The sequence below is a fragment of the Anoplophora glabripennis genome, unplaced genomic scaffold (genome assembly GCF_000390285.2).
Source record: "Anoplophora glabripennis isolate ALB-LARVAE unplaced genomic scaffold, Agla_2.0 scaffold8, whole genome shotgun sequence".
In the NCBI taxonomy this organism is placed as follows: domain Eukaryota; kingdom Metazoa; phylum Arthropoda; class Insecta; order Coleoptera; family Cerambycidae; genus Anoplophora; species Anoplophora glabripennis.
The window spans coordinates 28,664-52,660 of record NW_019416350.1 but is presented as its reverse complement, the minus strand read 5'-3'; the positions used below and the strand labels follow the sequence as shown (position 1 = coordinate 52,660).

At 32.6% G+C, this 23,997-nt stretch overlaps 1 protein-coding gene across 1 annotated transcript; it reads left to right on the top strand.

Annotated features, from left to right (window-relative positions):
* LOC108905001 (putative glucosylceramidase 3) lies at positions 1 to 23,793 on the top strand. Its single transcript, XM_018707756.1, has 7 exons — positions 1 to 577; positions 7,574 to 7,864; positions 10,689 to 10,799; positions 12,462 to 12,606; positions 12,712 to 12,797; positions 16,847 to 17,127; positions 23,614 to 23,793. The coding sequence occupies exons 1-7, from the start codon at positions 65 to 67 to the stop codon at positions 23,711 to 23,713; spliced, it is 1,527 nt and encodes a 508-aa protein (XP_018563272.1). The 5' UTR covers positions 1 to 64; the 3' UTR covers positions 23,714 to 23,793.
* The last annotated feature ends 204 nt before the right edge of the window (positions 23,794 to 23,997 follow it).

Here is a 23,997-nt window from a genome sequence, read left to right as displayed (position 1 = left end):
TGAAGACAGTGTCTACTAGGCTTTGCCAGTGTGTGCTTGTGGAACGTACCAATCAGTAACGAAAATGGTGGTTCCATTGTTAATACTGTTCATACTTGTAACGTCAGTTCTCAGTCAAAGCTGTAATATTAGGGAAACAGACGATGGAAGTGTCTGCGTCTGCAACGCAAAATACTGTGACACCGTTCCAGATTTGGATGTGTCTACTGGAAAATATCAGGTGTATTCTACTAGCAAGGCCAAATTAGGATTCTACAGTACCACCGGATCTTTTGTCGAAAATACTGATGGAGAAGAAAGCTCCATCACTGTTGATCAAGATACAAAATATCAAAGTATCATCGGATTTGGTGGGGCTTTCACGGACTCTGCAGGTATCAACATAAAATTACTACCAGCAGAGGCTCAAAATAATTTAATCGAAAGCTATTTTGGTAGCAGCGGTATCGAGTATAGTTTGTGCAGGGTTCCCATTGGTGGAACTGACTTTTCAACAAGAGGATATTCTTATGATGATGTTGAGGGGGACGTTACTTTGGAGCATTTTGCGCTTCAGCAGGATGATTTAGATTATAAGGTAAATTATTATTCTATTGAATATTACTTAGATATGATGAGCAAGCACACATAGTGACAAAAATACTGCGATGTTATAAGGTGCTTCAGTTGAATATAAACCAAGAATAAATCAAAATTTCAAAAACAGAAATATTTTTTCTTAAGATAATTCAGAACCGGATATCAATTTCTGAAAGGGAAGGGTAAATTAGAAAAGGTACTTTTGCACCTTTTCGATGGGATGCACCGTTTTTGAGAAAACTGCAAAAAAATAAAACCCTTCTTGGTGGCATGGCAACATTTTTGATTTACTTGTTTTAATAAATATATTTATTATTAATATTTCCTACAAATTTTACAAAAATACAAGTTATTTCCTTGTGTTCATGTAAAAAAGTATGTTGATCTTGAATTTATGAATATAACTACTTTCATTCTTGTACTGCCTAAGGAGAAAGCTCAAACAGATTAATTATTATTGTTACTAATAAAGTACTTTGTTTTATTGTGTTGTAAAGTTTTTTAATGATACGTGTAACCAGAGCAAAAATGACACACATGCATTTTATGTATTGACGTGCCAATAATAGGCATGAAGCACGTCGTTTATACAGGGTGGCCCAATAAAACCAGTCCACCTGAAATAGTTTAATTGCAACAGGTTTTTCCGGAAAACCCCGAAACAGGTCGAAGGGGGACATCTTTTAATCATAAATTCAAGGATGCAAGGTCCTTCCTCTAAACGGGGTGGCAACCCCTTAAAAAATCTTAAATAGCACAACGGGTTAAGTTGGCACATCATTTTAAAGGTATTTCAATTCTCTTTACAAACAAGCCGAAATTTTTTTGTTCTGCCTGAAAATTAATGTAAAAAAACTGTTGGAAGTGTCAGTGAAATAAATCGAAAAAAAGGCTTCAAATAGTAATTAAAAAACTTCCCGGGTTATTATTTTAAATTTTAAAAAATGAGGTTTATCATCAAAGTCTTGATAAGGTCATAGGTTTTATTAGAATTTTACATGTATTTTTGTTCTAATTTTATATCAATCAGAATTTTCTAGGTAGTGAAATCCATTGACTTGTTATTATTCGCTATTTTAAAGCAAAGGATTCAAATTATCATTTTCGAAATATTGAAAATGACGATCAGATCCCAGATAATGATGTATTTTTTCAATAGGATGGCGCTCCGCCACACTACGCAGCTGATGTACGTGACTTTTTGAATCAACGTTTTCCCGAACACTGGATTGGTATAAGGGGTTTCATTGAATGGCTCCCAAGATCGCCTGATTTAAACCATTGGACTTTTTCTTATGGGGTCATTTAAAAAGTGTTATTTATAAAACAAAACCTACCTCTTTAGAAGATCTTCGCAGTGGTAGCATGTGATGAAATAATCTCTGAAATGCTACAAAATATCCGGGAAAAGGTTGAACAAAGATTTTATTATTGTATGGAAGTAAATGGGTCGTAATTTGAACATTAATTTTAAGGCAGAACAAAAAAAATTCAGCATGTCTGTAAAGCAAAATCTACATATTTCAGGGTTTTCCGGAAAAACTGTTCCATCTAAAATATTTCAGGTGTACTGTTTTAATTGCCATGGCCATCCTGTATGTAGAGGTTTACCTAATTCGTCTGGTTTCTTCTACTCGAGTATTCATCAGCAATGCAAAAATTATTAAAAAACTACATCAACTTTGGAAGATTTGAATCTGTTTAAACAATTGCAGGTGTCATTCGATTGTTACTTTTTCCATCTTTTTTTAGGATTAGGTCATCAAATATAATAAAATAAAAACACTACCTACTACATTTCATTGACATCGTAATAAAAACAACAAAACGTTGACAAAATATAACAATGTATTTTATTATATTTCCTAATCGAGACCAAAAAATAAGAAAATAGATCTAGGTAAATTTGTTTCCACAATTGAGGTAGAAGAGTCAATTTTGGAGAAAATGAGGAACATCACCCTCTTGTTTGGAGATCATTTAACGAACAACTGTGGCACCCCTACAACACTGTGACACAAAATTAACATTCTATATATGGGTTTTACGAGATTGCGAGAATATGCTAAAAGTCCTAATTTAGAAGAGATCAATATTATTATTAGATAACACCCCGTAACAAGTTGAATTGCTTTGGTGAATCCTTGCAGAAACAAAAGCATATGTTTTTTTACCTAAACCTTGTATCCAAGAAACCAAGCTTCTCCGGACCAACAACATTAAAAGTTTTTTCACATTTTTTAGATTTAAAATTTTTTACACTTTTTTTTTAACAGCCTCAGAGGCCTAACAGGCAGGCAAAGGAGATATATAATTACGATAACGGAGTTGCGTGCCTGATTTAAAAAATTTATCTGATTCACTGATTAAGAGAAAATCTAAATTAGTGATCAGTTCGAAGTACTGTAAATTTCAGTGCACAATTCTTATCACTTGTAACAACGTACTTAGGTACATATTTCCTTGTTATCATTTTTCAATCGTTTGAACTTTAATCAGACTTCGCGCACCTGTATCTAAATTAATAATAAGAAGATATTATTAAATAAAGTTGACTAAAGTGGTATGAGAAAATTAATATATAGCTTTATTCAGTTTCAATTTATTAATAAACATGGTCGTTCTAAAATGTTTCTGGATATTTTCGGATTTATATTTTTCGAAATAGTGAGGCAGATACATCCCTTTAAAGGGGCATAGTAGATATAACTATTTTTGTCGATATCTTAAAAGTCGTTCAAGATATCATATTTATGTTTTTAAGTTAAATATTGGACACTAATTTATAAGGTATTCGTTGATTTGCGACGTAAATATTGATTTCTATGTTATTATTGCAGATGACACATTTCTGGTATAATTTTCATAATGTATCTTTTTCCTCGATATTTTGGAGTTAATATTTTTCAATTAATTAACTACTAACTAAATCTTTCAATTATTTCAATTATTAATAAAATACATATCTCGAAAAACATTTAAAATATCTTTGGTACCTTTATTAACAGATTTTATAAAAAGGTTCCTTCATATTTTGTACGTATGCCCCATCATGAAAATATCTGGAAGCTGTTCAAGACTAATCTGTACATAAGAACAACTTATTCTGCTATTATTCAGTTACAAGCGGAAGGGAAATTGTAGCCGTCGTCAAAATTGTATTTCGAAGTACGAATCGAAATTCTGCCTTTAAGGAGAACTATGTATATTTGAATAACAATGCAGAAACTAAATCCAAAGGGTATGCTACAAATAAATCAGAAGTCGCTTACCCATTTGCAGCTTAATTCTATGAGGTCTGAAAGTTTACACGATGGCTACAATTTAAATCATTGATTTGAATATTATACAGTATGGCGCAAATGAAAGTAATAAATTCATTATTACGCAAATCGGAGATTTTTGACAAAAATTCTAAAACAAGTCAGTTTTTATTTAGTAAGGGCGTTCTGCGAGATATTTGTTTAACATATCACGTCATCTGTGTGACAATGATGACGTCATTTGTGTATTTTTTTAATACAAATAAGGGTACAAAATGGAAATACAGAAAATATGGAATTTTTTCTTTGGCAACACATAAAATTCTAATACCTAAACTTATTGAAATGATTAAATAGACATCTTTTAAATGAGTTATCGTATGACCCAAATTTGTATTAAAAGCAAACTCTTTTTTCCCTTAACTTAGCTCTTGTAACACAGCGGCGGATGTCGTACAAGAATTGTTGTACATACAAAAATAACGACAAGGGTCACAGCCTAATAACACCTAGTTTAGAAAGTATCTGGCATATGTCCCTGCCATCCAGGAGACAAGGTCCAGAATTTAGGTCAATTGTCTAACTACGGTTTTATAAACACTGCTATCGTGAAGTTCTAACTACATTGGGGTTACATTTGCATATTCCAACGAAGTAAACAACTGCACGCAGCCATTGCATAATAAAAAAATAGACAGACACGCATTTAGGAAAGTAGAAATACTTTATGGAGTTGTGGGTACACATGTCTGCGAGTGACCCATTTTTAGGTATTACGTCAAGAGCGCCAGCCTGACGCCGGACGCCCTAATCGTTGTAAGCGACAAGAAACAATGTGCGACGCGGGATATGGTTCCCGGAAGAGTACTACGGCAGATTGGCGCCAAGGATCAGATACTTATACTTGCGAGTGACTGCACATCAAGAGGCTCTCCAGCGAACGCTCGCCCCGACAACACTTATTCTTTTTCACTAACTTTGTTTTCAATAAAAATATTTTTATTTACCGTTGAGAGAGAGAGAGAGTTATATTTTGCTGTACACCGAAAGCGACCCTCAAGTGGTGGTGATTCGACATGATTTTTCATCCAACGTGATTTTTCATCCGACGTGATCTTTCAACCGACGTGATTTTTCAACGAACGTGATCTTTCAACCGACGTGATCTTTCAACCGACGTGATCTTTCAACCGACGTGATTCTTCAATCCTCCGTTTAGTGAAAGTATGCGATTTTTTGTGCAATTAGAGTGGTTTTTATTTCGCATACCGCAAACAACCCTCAGAGTAATTTGAAAATAAATTTTTGGAAAAATAATTGCTTTCCTTGAAAAGAGTGATAGAGGGCACGAAAATAAGCAACTTTTATTAAACAACTGATGGTCTAAAACATTACTTGTTAAATTGAAAAAAAAAATTCAGATGAAGGTTTAAACAAATTTAAGGCCGTTCCTGGTGCTGCAGTCAGCTGTAGCTTTGATATCGAAGCTGCCGCGCGCCGCAATGCGGAAGCGCTTATGGCGGTTTTGACGGTTTAAATTTTGTTTAAATGCTGAAATTTATTCAAATCACGTTTAAAACTAACACAAAAAAATAAACGATTAAACAAATTACTTACCCGTAGACGATATGCTCTACAACAACTGATCAAAGTCGTTTCGATGTGCTAATAAACATGCTTCCAAACGACGCTCAAAATTCTGTCACCAAAAACACCACACCACACATTCATTAAAAACTGTTGCTGCAATTGCAATCTCTGTGCAACGTGAGGATTTGCACACACCAACAGTGAATGTTTAGTATGAGGTCTTTGGTAAAATCATTCGTAAAAGCATCGTGTTTGCAAAATCCGGATCTTGTGCTATTTGATGTCGAAACCTCTGGCAAAATTTCGCAAGGGTATGAAAATTATTGTTATTTAATTCCTGAACCCTTTGTACATGATAGGGGTGTAATAATTGTTCCCGAAGTACACGCCGCCCGGTACTGTTAGATACATCCACTTCTTGACCAATGTCGCGAGTACTGCGCCTTGGATCTTCCTCAAAGAGGTTTATGAGGTTTTCTTCGTTATCAAAAACACGTTTCGGTCTTCCTGTGTCAGATGGACATTTCCAGCATCCGATAACTTTTTGCAGTATTATATTGTCGTCTGTTGCGGTAACGGACCGCTTACAAACGAAGTCTCATTTAAATTGTACTAATATTCTCCGGACATTAACACCACATCTGCTAGTTCTTAATCAGAGAACATTTTGTACACCGGTTTAGCAACACACAGCGCACGTGCACAAGATGCACAGGGTCGGCTTATATTTATGGTTAATTTTCATAATTTTCTCGAAAACAGAAGTATTTAGACCATCAGCTGCTTAATAAAAGTTGCTCATTTTTGTGCCCTCTATCACAATTTTCAAGGAATGCAAACACCCTGTATATATATATAAAAAACCGGTAGATAAAATGCAAATTTCGAGTCCGAAAATTGTTTGTTTACAGTGAAATTAGAAGCGATAGAAATACTGCGAATTATATTTCAGTTTTTACCTCAATTTATTCATGATCATATTTCAAATGTCAATGCATATGCCACCTATTAGATAGATTCAGAAACTAACAAACTTTTTTAAAACAGTTCCAGAAGATCTGACACTGTTTTGATAACTCTATGTTATCCACATGCTCTATGTTTGCAGTATTGTAAGCTGGAAGAACAACAATAGAACAGATACTTACATATATCGATTAGATAATCGATTTGATGTAGTCAGAACCAGTCTCATCAAAACAAATTAATAAACTGTTATTTGCTTTGATTGTGTGAAAGACGATTACGATTTTTTCGTAAGATGAGATGTTCAGATGCCGCAATAATTACTTCTATGTAATATTAAAGTGTTCGACTATCAATTGGTTATAAAATCGGTGAGGACTAGAAAGGATGTAGATTTTACCTAATTATTGCAGTTTTTCGAGATGCTCGTCAAGATGTCCTAAAATCCATTTGGTTACCGTTGAATACTTTACTTATTGTAGGAAAATTAAGACACGATAGCTAACTTTAATTGTTTAATAACTGGGCTAATTCTTACAATTTTTTACTAACTGACTGACTGCCTGGTGTCGAGCGCGGTCGTTTTTATAGCAATAACAATTGTACAAAAACTAATCAAGCAATCTTATCATAAAAATATATATACAAGGTAACTCACAATTGCTATTAATAATACATTATTTACATTCAACAGTTACAATTACGACAAGAACATTTAGTAGTTTCTTTACTTTTTGAAATTTCAGTTAAATGTTTAAAATAAGAACATTTCAATGGTAGTTTTGGATATTATACAGACCCAGTCCCAAGACAATTATCGATTTAATTTTCATCTTGTCATGCTTGCAATTGATTTTAGCTTTCTGCAAAATATAAATTAAATCGCGACATCAATACCTATTTCACTGCGCATATGAATTATATCGCAACATCAAAACCAATTTTACTACGCATTGGTTATTAGTACAGATCTGTATTAATATAATTTTGATCTTGTGCTTGCAATTGATTTTAGTTTTGTACAAAATTTAAATTAAATCGCAACATTAAATCCAGTTTCACTGCGCGTTAGTTATAGTATAGATATATATTAATGTCGAATATGACAAATATAAATTCAATGTGGAATATTTTGTTGTTGTTTGACATACACTAACCTCTACATTTTATTCTAGATACCTTTTATTCTACAAGCAAAGGCCTTGAGAAACAACAATATTAAACTATTTGCCTCTGCCTGGACAGCGCCAACTTGGATGAAAACGAACAACGATTGGTCTGGCATAGGTAGTCTCAAGGATGAATACTATCAACTTTGGGCCGATTACATTTTGAGGTTTTTCGAAGAGTACGATAAGCAGAACATCTCTTTCTGGGGTATGACGACGCAGAATGAGCCTATTGATGGATACCTTCCAAAATTCTTTTCGAAAATTAATTCCATGGGTTGGTTGCCCTCGCAAATGGTAAGTGCTTACTATGGAAGAATATTATTATAATATTAATAATAATTCCATAATTCCCAATATTAGTATTATGAAAATATTAAAATACTTCCATATCCATATTGATTGTTGCTGTTTAATGGAGAATTATGCTGCTCCTTTCCGGTAACGCAAATCCTTAGTCTAGTTTGTAAGATTACTTTATATTACTATAAAAAATCTTTAATGATCACTAAGCTATGACGACTTTCATTATAGAAATTTCAACGAAACAGATTTTTTTTAGAAATATTATTTATTAATTTTCTTGCATAATAATTTTCTTGAACCTCCAAATCTTGTGAAAGCAGAATATTAAAAATGAAATAGTTTTAAAATGTCAGGCAACATAGGTGGCGTTATGCCGATAAAACACATTTAATTTTGCAATTAAAGTTGAATATTTTTTCATGAAATTTGGTACAAACCCAATGGAGAGGAAATAAAGTCCTGCAGCCTAATCAGATTATAAATTAAAAAATTATTAACTAATGTTGTCAGATAACAGTTTTGCAATAAAAATAAATAAATAGCAAATGTGTTATGAAAGCACAAAATAATCATAGAGATAAATGCCATTTAAGCTACACATTATTGTCACCCATATTATAGAATGGGAGCTGACAAACAATATAATTTTGCACGAAAAAATAAAATAAAATAAAATAAAATAAAATAAAATAAAATAATAAAAGTTATAAGCAGAAATACTTATATTATCGGCACGTAATTGTTACGTAATAATAATGTTTATAATCTTAAATGAGATTTATCTATATGACGATTTGTTTGAAATTTCTATGAAATTAAGCGATTAAGTACAAGATCTGTTCAGAAAATAACCGACCTTTTTTTTAAAACTGAATTATTAATTTTATATATTATTGGTCCCTGTCTCCCTGTCTTCAAAATGCTGTGCTCCCCTATTCAAACACTTTTTCCAGCTCCTATTGCTTTTCTCAGCGGTGTTTCAATTTCGCAAGACAGTCCAGGATATCTTCATTTGAAATGGCTTGTAAAGTGTATGACGATTTTGCTTTGATGTCGTCACTAGTCTAAAAAAGGCGTTGTTTTACCACTAATTTTAATTTCGGAAATAAAGAAAAATCGCTAGGTGCTAGGTGAGGCGAGTAAGGAGGGTGAAGGAGGACAGTGTTATCATTTTTGGCACAAAACAAACAAATTGACAAAGATCCTTGAGGCAAGAATTCAAAACTCATAATTCCATTACATTCCAAAAAAAAAAACAGTGAGCATCAGTTTAGCATGGGATCGAGATTGACGTGCATTCTTGGGGCGTGGAGGTCCTTTGCCTCATTGTGATGATTGAACTTTTGTCTCGATGTCGTAGCCGTAAATTCAACTTTCGTCTTCCGTTATGATCCCTGAATTAACGTTTCGTCGTTACTAGATCGTTCAACGATTTTCTTTCTATTGTTCGGTCATCAAACGAGGAACAAATTTTGCTGCAACTCGATGTATGCACCATTTTTCGTCAAATTTTCATCAGATGGCCCAATTCAAATGCTAATCCCTTTTGCAATTCCTCTGACAGTTAATCGGCGGTTTGAATGCACCAGATCTTTGACTTTCTGAACGTGAGACTCATCAGCTAAAATCGAATATCTTCCTGGTCGAGGCTCATCTTCAAATGACCGACGACCACTTTTAAATCATGAAAATCATTCGTAACATTGTGTACGACCCAGAGCATCTACTTCAAAAGTTGAAACGTTTCCGTGAAAGTTTTAACTAGTTACACAAAATTTTACACTGCATCGTTGTTTTAGAAAATTTCACCTTTCAAAAATTGTCAATATCAACAGACCAAAAAGATGTGGTTACAGAGAAGGTCATGCGCAACGTAATGCTGCCAACTGCACATCACTAAATATCTCCATTAGCACTTAATTAAAAAATTTAGGTTATTATCTGAACAGACCTCGTTTGTATCATCAATTAAAATAAGACAGAATTCAATCGCCTGTCAATAAAGCAGTGCCTTAAAAAATGTATATTGTCAGTTTGTAGTATCTTTAGAGCAATTAACGTCAATTTCTCTTTTACTAACGGTTGAGGTGTTTTTAACGAAATTTCCGGTATAATAACATAATAAATGGTCTGCCTTTTATAAATTTATTTTCTATTTACTATTTCTATGTGTCCGCAATACGCTAAAAGTTATAGTTTTCTTCATTCCTTCGGCTTTCCTTTGATGTGTTATTTTTGTACTTACTACGATATGACAAAGTATATTTTTAAATTTAATTTGCCCATTATCAAAATTTTTGAGGAGTAGTAATTTGTTTAATTACCATGATTCATTCATTTCCTTTTATCAAAGTGAAGTGATTTCTCTGGCTTTCTAATACTAGTGTTCAAAAACGTATACTAAATTTGGTACTGTTTAGAAGATACTAAAAAAACGTGTTCAGCAAGTCATCAAGTTGTGATTTCTTCAGAAATGTATGAACTTTAGCCATGGAACAAACTGTAGATGATTGATATCATTCATATTAACAATAACTATTGTTTACAGACAATTATTGTCTATGCGTCTACATCTATGTAATTATTCATAATTATACTTGCGTGTTATATTGTTATAGTTATAATGATAGGTAATTAAGATACCGACTTAATTTTTAGTAATTACACAGAATTTTTGATTATATTGAACTGATTTTTGTATGTAATGTATTTGACAAATTATAAAAGCCTACCCACTAAGTAAACCGTCATTTGTTTCACAGTCCCATATAATTTTTAAATCTGTAATTACCTACGTCCTCATTTTTATTTTCAGAATGAATGGATAGGTGAGAATTTGGGACCAACTATAAGAAATTCAGCATTCAGCGATTTAAAAATTATGCTACATGACGATAACAGGATCACGTTACCTGTTCTATTATTGGTAAGATTTATATTTAGTTAATGTACAAGACAAAAATACTGAAAAAAGTATGTCCTAAACCTACTTATTAGCTGTTTAAGAAATGTGCACAAACAATTACCTTTTCTTATGCAAATTCGCAAAAATTAAAAAAAAAGTTGGCAAAGTGTCTTTCAGCACTAACCATAGCAGGAGACAATAATAATTAAGAACAGAAATTTCATATAATAGTATAATTAGAAATGTGCAAATTAATTTTTGTATAACGTAGAATTTATTTAAATTATGGGATGCAACACAAAATGTGTTAAAACTAAAAATTAAAAAAAATTGCGTTTGCAACTCCCAAATTTGAGGTGCAAGATATTTTTAAAAAATCGTGGCATCATTGGTAAAAAAAGAAGCAAATTTTCTGTAATATTCTAATTCGCAAAGTACCTATATTGAGGCACAAGGACGATACTTTAAACACCATGTAGATAATTCTATATCTATCTAAGGGCATCATCGTTAAAAATTGTTAATTTGTACCAATCCGATAAGAGATCAAAATAAGATTTACATTTCAAAAATAACACAAAAACATATATTTTTTTCCAGTGACCTAATATTTCATATCTACGTCACCGGTCTGTGTTGAATTTTTTTATGTTAAACTCCATTGTGTACACAAAATCTCTATACATATTATACTTTCATTTGCTTAAAAGACTTTTAGATACTTTATAATATTTTTTTTCAAAACCTTGATAATCTGTATGTCAAAAAGATAATTTAATAAATATAACGCCCCAGGTTTCTAATAAATATTCTCTGACTTTCAAATATATACTTTTCTTTATTATAGCACAATTTTTGCTCAGATTAAACAAATGTCTAGATAATAAAGGCATCTATTAGCTATACCTTTTTCGTGAATTCTTAAATGTCTAAAAGCTTTGCTGACTTTTCTCTATTACAGTGATGCCAAAAATAGTTTCTACGCACATGTGGGATTTACAGCTTTTCGTTTTTCATAAAGGTAGCTTCAAGTAGGATTTACCAAGCAGATATATACCATTCAGTGACTCAAAATTGCTTTCTGACCGAAACGATCCAAATAAAATCTAGACGGCTTGGATTTAGGGCCAATTTTATCATACTTTCAAATTTCCTTGCAACAAAGCTGAAACAGAAATTATTATTATACAGAGTGTACCAAGAAAAATAATAATAATAATATCTCTACTACTCATTCTAACCACGAGAATTAGCCCATAAGTCGTAGACTTGTGCGGGAGAGGAGGCGGCGTATTATTATTAAGCAGGCCGCATTTGCACCCAGGAACGACTTATGTTAGTAGGCCCTAACCACCATTCAGTGCAGGAATGAGGGAAACCTGGAAAACCTCATTAATTAGGGGGGTGGTTAAATGCCAACCGGTGTCAATCCTCCGTACAAGCATAGCTAATCTACGGTCTACCGGCCGCGGGAATCGAACTCGGGCAGAAATTTGCACATTTAAATACTGACGCCTTAAACCGTGCGGCTATCGACCGAAAAAGAACTAAGAACTCACTGGTCATTTAGAAATTTAAATTTTTTCATATCTGGTACTATAAGTGTATTGTTAAACTTTGTTGAGAGTATATAAACAAATTGTTGACTTTAATTATTACTAATGAAAGTGTATCTCATTTCAGTTGCTAGACAATGAAAAAACAATGAGTTATGCTGACGGAGCTGCAGTTCATTGGTATGCAAATTTATTGGTACCAGCTTCTAGTTTGCAGATTTTGAACATTGATAAAGATGATTGGTTCTTTATATCATCAGAAGCATGCAATGGTAATTAAAATGTTTTTATACAGCAATGCCTTTATTAAATATTTTAAATAGATTGTATAATTTAGGAAAAACTTGACATATAAAAATTGTATGTTTTCTTCACAGGATATCTAGCAGGGTTGGGCTTGGACAAATCTGTAAAGAAAGGTAGCTGGTCCAGAGGGGAAAAGTATATTAAAGATATTTTGGACGTAAGTAACTAAAAACAAATTGACATTTTGAGGTGAAAAAAAGATGGTTGAAAATTCCTTTGTTTAATCCCATTTACAACAAAAACAAGAATTGAAGTTGAAACGCTTACAGACGGGTAATGTTTTTCTGTTTCTGTCTCTTTGGTGTCCTCTAGCGGCCAAATGAAGCAACATATCGTCTTAGTTTGACCCCTAGAATCTATATTACTTACATGTATACTGAATATATTGGAGCATACTTAATTTATGTAACAACTACTGGAACTAATTGATAAACGTATATAGAAAGGTAAATTATGTGTCCTTTTCGCGTATATATGTTGTTTATTTGTAATGAGACTCACTCTGTACACAAGCGTAGCGTTTTTGTTTGAGATCAAACTAAACCATTCAATTTTGACATTTGTTTTCAGTACTTATCACGATTTTTATTGTGGTTCAGGACACATATAAGTGTCCCATAAGAGACATTCCATTATATTGTTTTAAATATTTAATAGCTTTTATTTGTTTGTATAAAGGACAATAAAATTTAATAAGTAGGTAAATACAGTGTAGGAAAGTCTAGATAGTCTATCAGAAGTTACGTGAGAGCGATAAAGTAAGCCATAGAAATCCATGTGATAGACAAGGATGGCTTTAATGAAGGCGTCTAATAGTCAACGCCCATTTCGCCCTTCCACAAATAAGAAGTGGATCTTATTTGTGGAAGGGCGAAACGGGCGGTTTCAGAAGCCTTCATTATAGCCATCCTTCTCTATCGCATTGATTTCTATGGCTTACTTTATCGCTCTCACGTAACTTCAGATAGACCATCGGTACTTTCCTACCCTGTATAATAACGATTCGTATCAGAGTCACCTTAATATTGACTGTCTTTTCCTTCATAAGCAAAATCTCCGGTATGCGGGTTAGTAGTATTTGTTAGGGACAGGTACATAATTGATTAATAATTACCTAACGCATAATTATGGCTTTCATTGTCATCAACGATCTTAGTTCAAATGGACTACTCGATTACTTTCCATTTACTTAGTCTTACATAAGGAAATTTTAACCTGCCCTTGTTTTCTAGGGCTGGAATTTGTAAGGTCGGACCCACTGTTATAACCGCTAGGCCCACCATGATTTTCAGTTCAGTCCTTATTTTGTCTAATCTAAATGTTTCGACGTTCTTCACTGTCGGCATCTTCAGTGGTCACTCTGTAAGTGCTTCGCCAGAAGTCAATCGAAACAAACATAAGGGCGGATCTTGGTGTTCTAAGAGCGGGTCCTTATTAAAATATTGATAGTTTTCGAGATCCGGTATTTTACATAAAAATGGTTTTTTTTGCAAAAACTACGCAACTTAGGTATAGGCAAAGCTATTAAAAAATTGTAGGGTCTACAGAAAGGCATCTAATGAAATCATAAAACATAGGATGTTCTATTTGAAAAAGTCGAGATTTTTCAAATTTTAAATTATTAGGTTTGGCACGATTTTTTTTGCCCCCTGTATACCGCAGGTCATACGTTTTTTGAAAGAGCCATCTTCACTCTACAGTTCCTGAAAAAAAAAATAATTTCTAGCTGTCATACAATCATAATTATGTCAACTACTAGAAGTGACGAAACATAAGAAAAAAAAAAAGAAAAGTCGATTATCTCGAAAACTATTAATATTTTAATAGGGATCAAACACAACTTCCCGTTAATTTTTCACGTAGAATTCGATAATGCCATAAAAAATATAGCTTTCCATTTAAGAAAATTAAGTTGGTACCTGCCGAGGAAAAACTGAACACTCTGTATATGCAAATATATTTCCATTTTGTGCAGCTCGGGAAAGTAGGCTGTAGAAAAAAAAATTAAGTTATATCTTTTATTAACCTAGATATTGGACTTACGCGCATTAGGTGGACACGGTGTACCTATATTTCTCATATTCACGCAGTGTTCTTGTATAATTATATCCAATTGCGTTCACCTTCGCTATTGAGGAAAATATCTTCTAGCCATAAATTGATTAACTCCAGTAAAATATCTATGTTAAATATACAGAAACAGTAGGTTATTGTTATAACAAAAATAAATTTGCCAGAGGAACCTACTGGTGGTTAAAATACATTTTTAATCGTTTATTTATTAAAGCAAACTTGAACAATGTTCTTGTTACGAGTGCATTCCGAAACAAATAATTTTGCGTCTCATATAGCTTTGCCCACAAATACACATTGTATACGACAAATTTATTTGTCTCGAACTGTAATTAATATATTTTTATTTGATTGTGAACATTTTTGTTGTGAACACTAGCTAGGTTTTCTTTCTGGGAAGAGCAATTATTTTGTACTACCATGCAATGGCATCAAATACTTTTCTTGCTATAAGTCTAAATGACTTTTTAGATACAAGAATGAGTTTTTTGTCATTACTACATGCACTTTTGCCTCTCTGGTTCAGTTATCAGCTTTGTCGTAGTCCTCTCTTTTGTAATCAAAAAGTTAGGTAAATTTAAAAATGTTGGAGGTCTTATACATTTTTCACTTTTTATTTTTACTTTTTAAATTAAATTATTTTTTCGATTTAAATTCCTGTTTTTACCAGGTTATTACTCCCCAAACACCTGTGGGGTGTCATGCTTTTTGTACGTAATTTTCGTAGGTACATTGTTTTCTCAAGTGTTACCTGGAACTCCACTTACAACGTACTTAAAATTAAATAGAATAGTTTTCTCAAGTGTTACCTGAAACTCCACTTACAACGCACTTAAAATTAAATAGAAAGTGGCAAAACAAGTTTGCTCGTTATTTACATAAGTTTTAGAATACGTAGTTTATGCATATAATGTTCCAGAAATCAGATTTTATGCAGTCCTCGAATTTCTATTCAAGTTACTAACAACTTAATCAATTGTCCTAAACTTGTGTCTTTTGTTACTTTTAAATTATGCCTACCATTTTTCTTGTTTCGGTTCTTTCTAACGTTCAGTAAGTACTTTATTCTTCCTTATTTGTTCAACTATGTTATTACGCATTTGGTACTTTTGGTCACTGTTTTCTATTCCATGATTATTTGTTACCAATTAGTTAAAAACAATTATGAGTTTTTGACCTGCGGTATTCCTAAATTGTAAAATAAATAATAGATAGATAAATTGTAGTGTTGATGAAAAATGTACCGCAATGAAGTGTCAGAACTACATGACTGTGAGTTGGGCTTCCATAACCCCATAACTCTATAACATCATGTCCCCATAATACTTTCTGTGAATGTATAACCACGATACTCTGAAGACATTGTGGAATTGAATTTGTAGTTCTTGTTGTAAGTCCACAATCCCCCAATACAATATTTCCATATTTATACTATGAATGATCGTGAGAAAATCGTTCAGATAACAAGTTACTGTCTACTCAATATCTTAATGTTCAGGTTAAAACACGAAACGATCCCCGAATTCTGACATTAATTTGTATTCAGCGGATAAAAATACTCTAAGATACACTGGTCTGATCTATGGCTCATTCCATTTATTTCGTGGCGTAGTATTTTTTCAGTGATTCGAAGACAACAAACCCCGGTTGACTTAGTAGCAAAAATCTAAATGCCCTATATCGTAGGTCTACAGAAGCTTGCGTGCCACGGGTTAAGGAACCACGAGACTACAGACACAGATTTTGGTGATTATACATCCTTGCACACCCAGCTACGTGGTTATAGGATTATAGTGCAATGAGATTATGTATTCAAATGTTTTTCCAATCTCTGACTATTAAAAACAGGATGAAATTTCGAAAATTTGTTTCTATATAGGAGTGTCTTGGGGGTTCAAACACGAAACAATCTAAGAATTCTGACTTTAGATCTAGACTGAGTGGGTCAAATTACTACAGAATACAACCCAATCATTTTTTCTATTTTGTGGCGCTGTGTTATCTTAGCAAAACTTTTTTATTGGTCGACTTCCGACAGTAAAGACATACCCTCTCTTCCACATGTGTCGTTTACTTTTGGGAATATGCTAGCTTAATGTTTTCTACAAGTTTCACAATTTCGTTTTTGTTTAGGATCTGGAGCAAGGAGCAGCTGGCTGGGTGGACTGGAACATGGTCCTGGATGAAGAAGGTGGCCCTACCTATATCGGCAACTATGTCGATTCTCCAATTCTGGTCAACGCAACCTTGCAGGAGTATTACAAACAGCCGATGTTCTACGTTATGGGACATTTCTCAAAGTTTGTGGTTCCCGATTCCGTTAGGCTGGAAACCTCTGTTGAGCACTTGGATAATGTGAGAGCAATGGCTTTCTTGAGACCAGACAATTTAATTGCGTTAGTTGTTTATAATAGGTGAGTTTGATGGTATGTGATCTGATACACTTTATATAATACAAGATATTACAACAATAGATCAGTAGCGAAAATTACATCAATTTCCTTACGTCATTATTCTTTTAAGTGCCTCTTTCTGATTCAAGTTATGAGATATATAAATTTTGATTATATTATCCTGTAACTACTCTATTTTGCAAAATATTTAGTTAAAAAAATTGAAACACGAATGAAGGAAAGGAATTACAATAGCTATTGACCCTTCTCAATTTTTCTATATTTTTACGGGGCTTCCATTTTTTGTTGACGTTGCGCTTTAAAAAAATGGTGAATTTGCACTGGTGCATGTTGGAATATAGATATTTTAGTATCTATAAACAGAGTTAAACGTTAAGCAAAAGGAATAAAATATACAGGGTTCTCCACGGTAAGTGGTCTATTAGACGTTTCAAAGGTACAGGGAAGCTTTAACACTTTTGACTTATTTTTTATTTATATTGTCGATAATGCAATAATATATAGGGTATTCCATTTAAAATAACGAAGTTGACAGTTACTTCCGGTATAACCGGAAGTGCTACGTTGATGTCGTTATTTTCATTGAAGAGAACATATCTGATAACCCCCGTAAACAAAATTTCAGAGTCATATTGTCTTTGGTTCCTTTGAAACGTATAATAGGCCACTTACCGTGAAGAACCCTGTATATCATAATTAAAACTAGTTACATAAAAATTGACACCAATGTCTTATTTATAATAGGCATTTTTGCTATATACCACGCCATTGAATGTAAACTTGCGTTCTTTTAATGAAAATGAATATACTGGAAAAGTTAAGATTTTAGCTAACTGCAAATATTCGTTTTCACAATTCTCAAACTGAGCATATAGTTTATGTTAACAAAAAAATAGAAAGTATTTAAAAAATCCATATTAGAATGTTAACTTGGTTTTCTGAAGAATACGCAGAAACATAACGAATAAATACCGTCCAATGAATTTTTATGAAGATTAATTGTGTAATAAGTAATTAGTAAATAAAGCCCTAAATTGAAATTTTTTGAGTGAAATAGAAAACAGAAGAAACCAATTAATATGACCATAAACAAAACTGTTTTACTTTAGAAAGTGTATTATGGTTTTCCAAATATACTTAAAGTATATGAAAATTGAATGAAATGTAAAGCATTTTGGAACAATTTTATTTAAGAAGAACAATTATAAATTCACGTTTGATTGATTTTTCTTCAACCTTCAAATAATTTGAAATTGCGTAAAAACCGACCTCATTTCATTTTAAATATACTCTCAACCTTTATCTTCTGGATGTTCATCGTTTCTAAGATTGGTTAATTGGTTTCAGAGAATGTTATATTTAAAGTTCATGTTAAGTTTTTTAAATTGTGTAAAATGCCTTCGTAAGTCGGCTCCTGATAAAGCGTTTCACATGTGGATTAGCCAGGACACATATATTCATCAGGCGTACAGTGTAGGAAAATACCGATGGTGTATCAGATGTTACGTGAGAGCGATAAAGTAAGCCACATAAATCCATGTGATAGACAAGGATGGCTATAATGAAGGCGTCTAATAGTCAACGCCCATTTCGCACTTCCACAAATAAGAAGTGGATCTTATTTGTGGAAGGGCGAAACGGGCGCTGACTAAGAGACGTCTTCATTATAGCCATCCTTCTCTATCGCATGGATTTCTATGGCTTACTTTATCGCTCTCACGTAACTTTAGATAGACCATCGGTACTTTCCTACCCTGTATACCTTATCGTGTAGATGGTGCATATATATTAGAAACCATGTTTTCAGACAAACATCACAACATTATACATAAAAGAAAATTAATTTATCTGAATGTATGAACACAATTCAACACTTCAAGCAAGTACCATTGTGTACTGCTATCGGCATTAATAAAAAAAGGGAAAAGTGTACCCACGCGGTTGACACATGTTGAAATTGAAATTTAATAGATCGCATGTAAAACGTTTAGGAATATTTTAGGTGATATTTATCATATTTACATATCTGTGCATCATATGTACGACACAACTCGGAGTTATAGATTTTGTCGAAATATTCTGCAAATATTTGAAATATTTATGTGTCCGCATCATCTTCCTAAGCTTCATAAAAATATATATTTTTTTTTGGAACAGTATTAAATCTGCGCCCTTCACATAACTCACTTGAAATTTCCAATAAAATTACTACTAAATCGATTACTCCAGTTGAATTTATTACAGCAGATCGTTTCAAACTCGCAAAGTTGATTGGCAACTAATCTAATGGATTAATAGAACCCTACGATTTAATAGTATTTTGCAACAGATAAGATGTATTATTCGTAATACTTTATTTAGAGCCAGCGATGAGTATTAGCACTAACAATAAGTATGAAAGACGACTGAAAGATGAAAATTTTATGGATACCTACCTAGATGAAAATTAATTATTTTCAGTATGCCTAAAAATTTGTAAAGAGTTTTGGGGCTATTAAACCAAAAAGAATATAAACATATTGCAAAATATAAGCGTTACTACACTTACAAAATTATTTAGCAAGTATGGATCCCCATTTATTTTTAATAAAATATCATTACAATTCTTAATTACAGAAATTATTTACATAAATTATATTTGATTTTGTTCTTGATAGGTGTTGCCCTTTAATAAAATACAAGCCCAGACCTCACAATAAAATTAAATCTGGTTGGATAACTCGGGTAATTATTCAGGCCGGTATGAATCTTAAATACTTATATTGGCTTTGTAATGCGATCGGCGATATGGAGTCGCACCTTATTTATATAAATGCAAAAAAGAAGTACACTGCACTACTAAAAAGTAGTAAACGTAATTTCTTTAAGAACTTAATTGATAAATCTAACAACAAAACAAAAACCGTTTGCAATATAGTCAATAGAGAAATTGGGAGAAATAAAGCATTCCATAACGTATCGATCTACATTGAAGGAAGTTTGGAGCACGACTCACAAAAAGTGGCTTCTGCTTTTGGCAATTACTTTGCAAATACAACTGAGAAGACTCTAACCTAGTTTTACGGCAACTTTAGACCCACTGCTTACACGGTTTCTAATATGTTTCATTTAACCTTTTTCTTTACACCTGTTCAGCCGCAAGAAGTTGAAAACTCAATTAAACAATTAAATAATAAAAATTCTACAGGTCTGGATAATATATCTGGGAGAATTCTAAAATCTGGCTGTTCTGTCTTAGCCAGACATATTGCATACATAATTAATTTATCGATTAGCTGCTGTAAATTTCCATCTATCTTGAACATTGGAACTGTTTTACCTATTTATAAGAAGATTGACGCTGAAAACATAGCGAATTACAGGCCGATTACGATTTTAAGTGTGATATCAAAAACCATTGAAAGAGTTGTTTATAATCGAATTTTAGATTTTTTGGATAAGTTTAAAATTATAAGTAATTGCCAACATGGCTTTAGGGCTGGAAGGTCGACGCAGTCGGCTGCATGCAATTTATTAGATGGCATTTATTTACAGCTAGATGTAGGTAAACAGGTGGCGGGACTTTTCTTTGATCATCACGTGCCTTTGATTGTCTGAATATCAAATTTATTAAAAGCAAACTGTACAACTTGGGATTTCGGGGGATCTTCCTGGAGTGGGTTGTCCATTATCTTTCACATAGAAAAATGTTCGTTAAATTTAAGCATGCAAAAATGGCTTGATAGTTAATATTGATAAAGCCGAATGTATTTATTTCCACTCCTCATACACAACGCCGATAGCCCCATTAAATTTTACTGTTTGTAACAATTCGATAACTTCAAAAAAATGCACCAGATTTTTGGGATTGATTGACGACAATTTAAGATGGTCGGATCATATATCCTTATTAATTAAAAAGTTTAATCAGTCATACTATGCGTTATTACACTGCCAGTGACTTCATTGTTAACTATTTATTACAGCCTGGTTTATAATCTGCTTACTTATATAATGTAGTGTTGTGGGGTTATGCCACCGACATTGTTAGATTATTTAGATCGCAGAAAAAAATTATGAGTATTATTTTCAATCTCTCTCCTAGGTACACTTGCAGGCCGGTTTTTATTAATAATAAAATTATGAGTTTGCCCTGCATTTATATATTTCGTTCTTTATTTATACATCAAAGAAAATTTGAACAAATATCTACATAGTTCATCTCTGCATCATTACACAACAAGGAATCCCAATTTATTGGTATTACCGAGGCATAGAACTCGTAAATTCGAACAATCTATTTCATATGCGGATATTAAGATGTAATAATCATCTTCCTAATTGTTTTAAAAATTTACATGTATTGCATTTTAAACGCAAAGTCAAGGATCTGTTATTAAGTAAATGTTATTATACCTTAGATGAATATTATTTAGATAAGGATCTTTTGACGGTGTAACTGTTGCACTCCATGCTATTGTTGCTATTATTGTATAATTTGTAATTTTGTTCTTGTAAGTTTAGTGTATGTTTGTGCACATGTATTTTTGACTTGTCCTATACATTGTAAAATTATGTCAGTGGGGATTAAATAAATATTATTATTATTATTAATTAAATTAAAATACCTAATGTTTTAACGTTGTTCGTAAAAGTGTCAGACAATAAAAGTTGAAAAAAATGCGAATTGGTTCCAATATTTGGCACCAAACTGAAATAGGACACAGGATTACTTACCTATGAATAGAGTTCGGGACTCGGTCGGAAGATCATAGCCGTCGCGTCGGCCTTTCGCGCACCGTACGAAACCGGTAATAAGGGCAGTTATTGCCTTCACGTTTGCTTCGTGTATACGTATTTTAATATTTTAAAAATGTCGAACGCACCAAGGGGTAAAAAACGACCTTTCGCTGACAAAGTAAACAAATTTATTTATTTTTATTTATACCTACTTGTTTATTTATTTGTTTACGACGAACACGCCTATGACTAAGAAAAAATATATCATTTTCTCAGATTGCTCGAAAATGGCTAATCAAACCAAAATAACACACGGGGCAGGTTTTTCAATTCGATTTCAATACTCCCATAGCAGAATATTTTTTTTTTCATTTCCAGATGCGCAAATGCAGGGTGACATTCTTCGTGTAACCAATATAATCGGCACTGCTTCGAGAATATTGACAATAAACATTTTTATGTGCTTTGATGATAGACTTCAAAAATCAGACAATTAGAAGTGCTGAGGGTTGTTTCAAAACTTTGCTAATACTTACAACAATTAAACTAATAAAAATAACTGATAACGTATTAAAATCTATTATTTCCCAGACTTAAACATATAACACGACATTAAAGAATTTCGTCACACATTTTTTTTTTATTAGTAATTGGTATAATGAATCAGTAAAGTATTAAAAAATTACTGGCATTTCTACATAAAACTGTTTATTGAGAAAATAATGCAATTTATCAAAGTTTTCATTTGTGGACGCTCGCGTTCTCGTTGCGGGTGGTCCAAGAATAGTGACACTCGGCATCTTCGACCTTTTTGGGCACTGGTTAGTTTCGGCAGAATGCTTACAGATTCTTTCTTGACAGAGACATGGTTTTGGAGATCTCAGTTAAGAGGGAGTGCCAGGAAAGGAGAGGAGCATTACTTGAGCGATAGCTTACCATTGATTTTACCGAAAATCGATTTTTAGATTGAAAAACTTTATTGACTGCACCTCATAGCATAAGTTGATTTTTTTATTGGTTTTTCATGGTGTTTTCATTCAGGAAAGTAAGGGTTAATGGAAAGATAGCTTTTGTATTTCTGGTATTGGCTTTATTTACAGGAAAGTTTTGTATAATGGAAAGAATTATGTAGGTACATAATGAATTTGGTTGTGAAAATGGCTATGCTGACCAGTGAAATATTAATTAATTACCACCTACAGCAAAATTTATTTCAGAATTGAGAAATTACTGGAGCGGCTTGGGCTCAAGAAACTAAAAAAAAAATTGAGTTTAAAAAGGTTTTACCAACTTCACATTCCGAGCAAGCGTCGAATTTCATTAAGAAGATCAGAGACAAACTTTCACTATTAAAACGTTGCAATTTAAAATATATAAAAAATATATTATGTGCTAAGAACAGGGTTCGAACTGTATTCTGAGAAAATTTTGGCCATATTTGTAAGAAGTAGAAATGAACAGCGACGAATAGTAGCCACTCTTTGATCTGTGCTATTTTTAGTATCCTCATTTACCTTTTGTGACGGACCACTGTGAATTTAAAAAAACCTATTTTTAATGAAATTATTGCGATACATAATTTAAAGACTAGTGTCGAATTTCATTTGAATCTGACAAACCATGTTCGAGTTATTTAAATAATAAATTTTTGACAATGCATTTTGTCTCATTCTGCAACATTTTTGTTAGTATTTTTCATTTTTTTATTTACTTCCATATTTTGAAAACAATACTTTTAAAATTACTAATTTACCGTTCTGGTTTTAGTGGTAGCAAGAAAGTTAGTGTCCACATACAGAATAACCAGGGACAGACCGCTGCCATACAAATAGAAGCACACTCTATCAACACTGTATTGTATAGTTAGATGTTAGTAATTGAAATGTAACATAGTGTAATACGGTGAAAAATAATAATGCAAAGAAAGTAAATATTTAATAAAGTAAATTGTGTTTTCTTCTTAACAACCTAACTTAATCGTCCCGCCTTTATTTTTTGTAACTCCATAAATATTATTTTTAAAACAAGCAAAATGTTATCCAGCAAATATTTTTCATTTATAGTGTCTGGCGCTCCATTAGTCGAGGAAATAAAGCCCTGAACCTCCGAAATTTTTCGATCAAGTCGTATCAAGATAAGTTTTTTTTCATT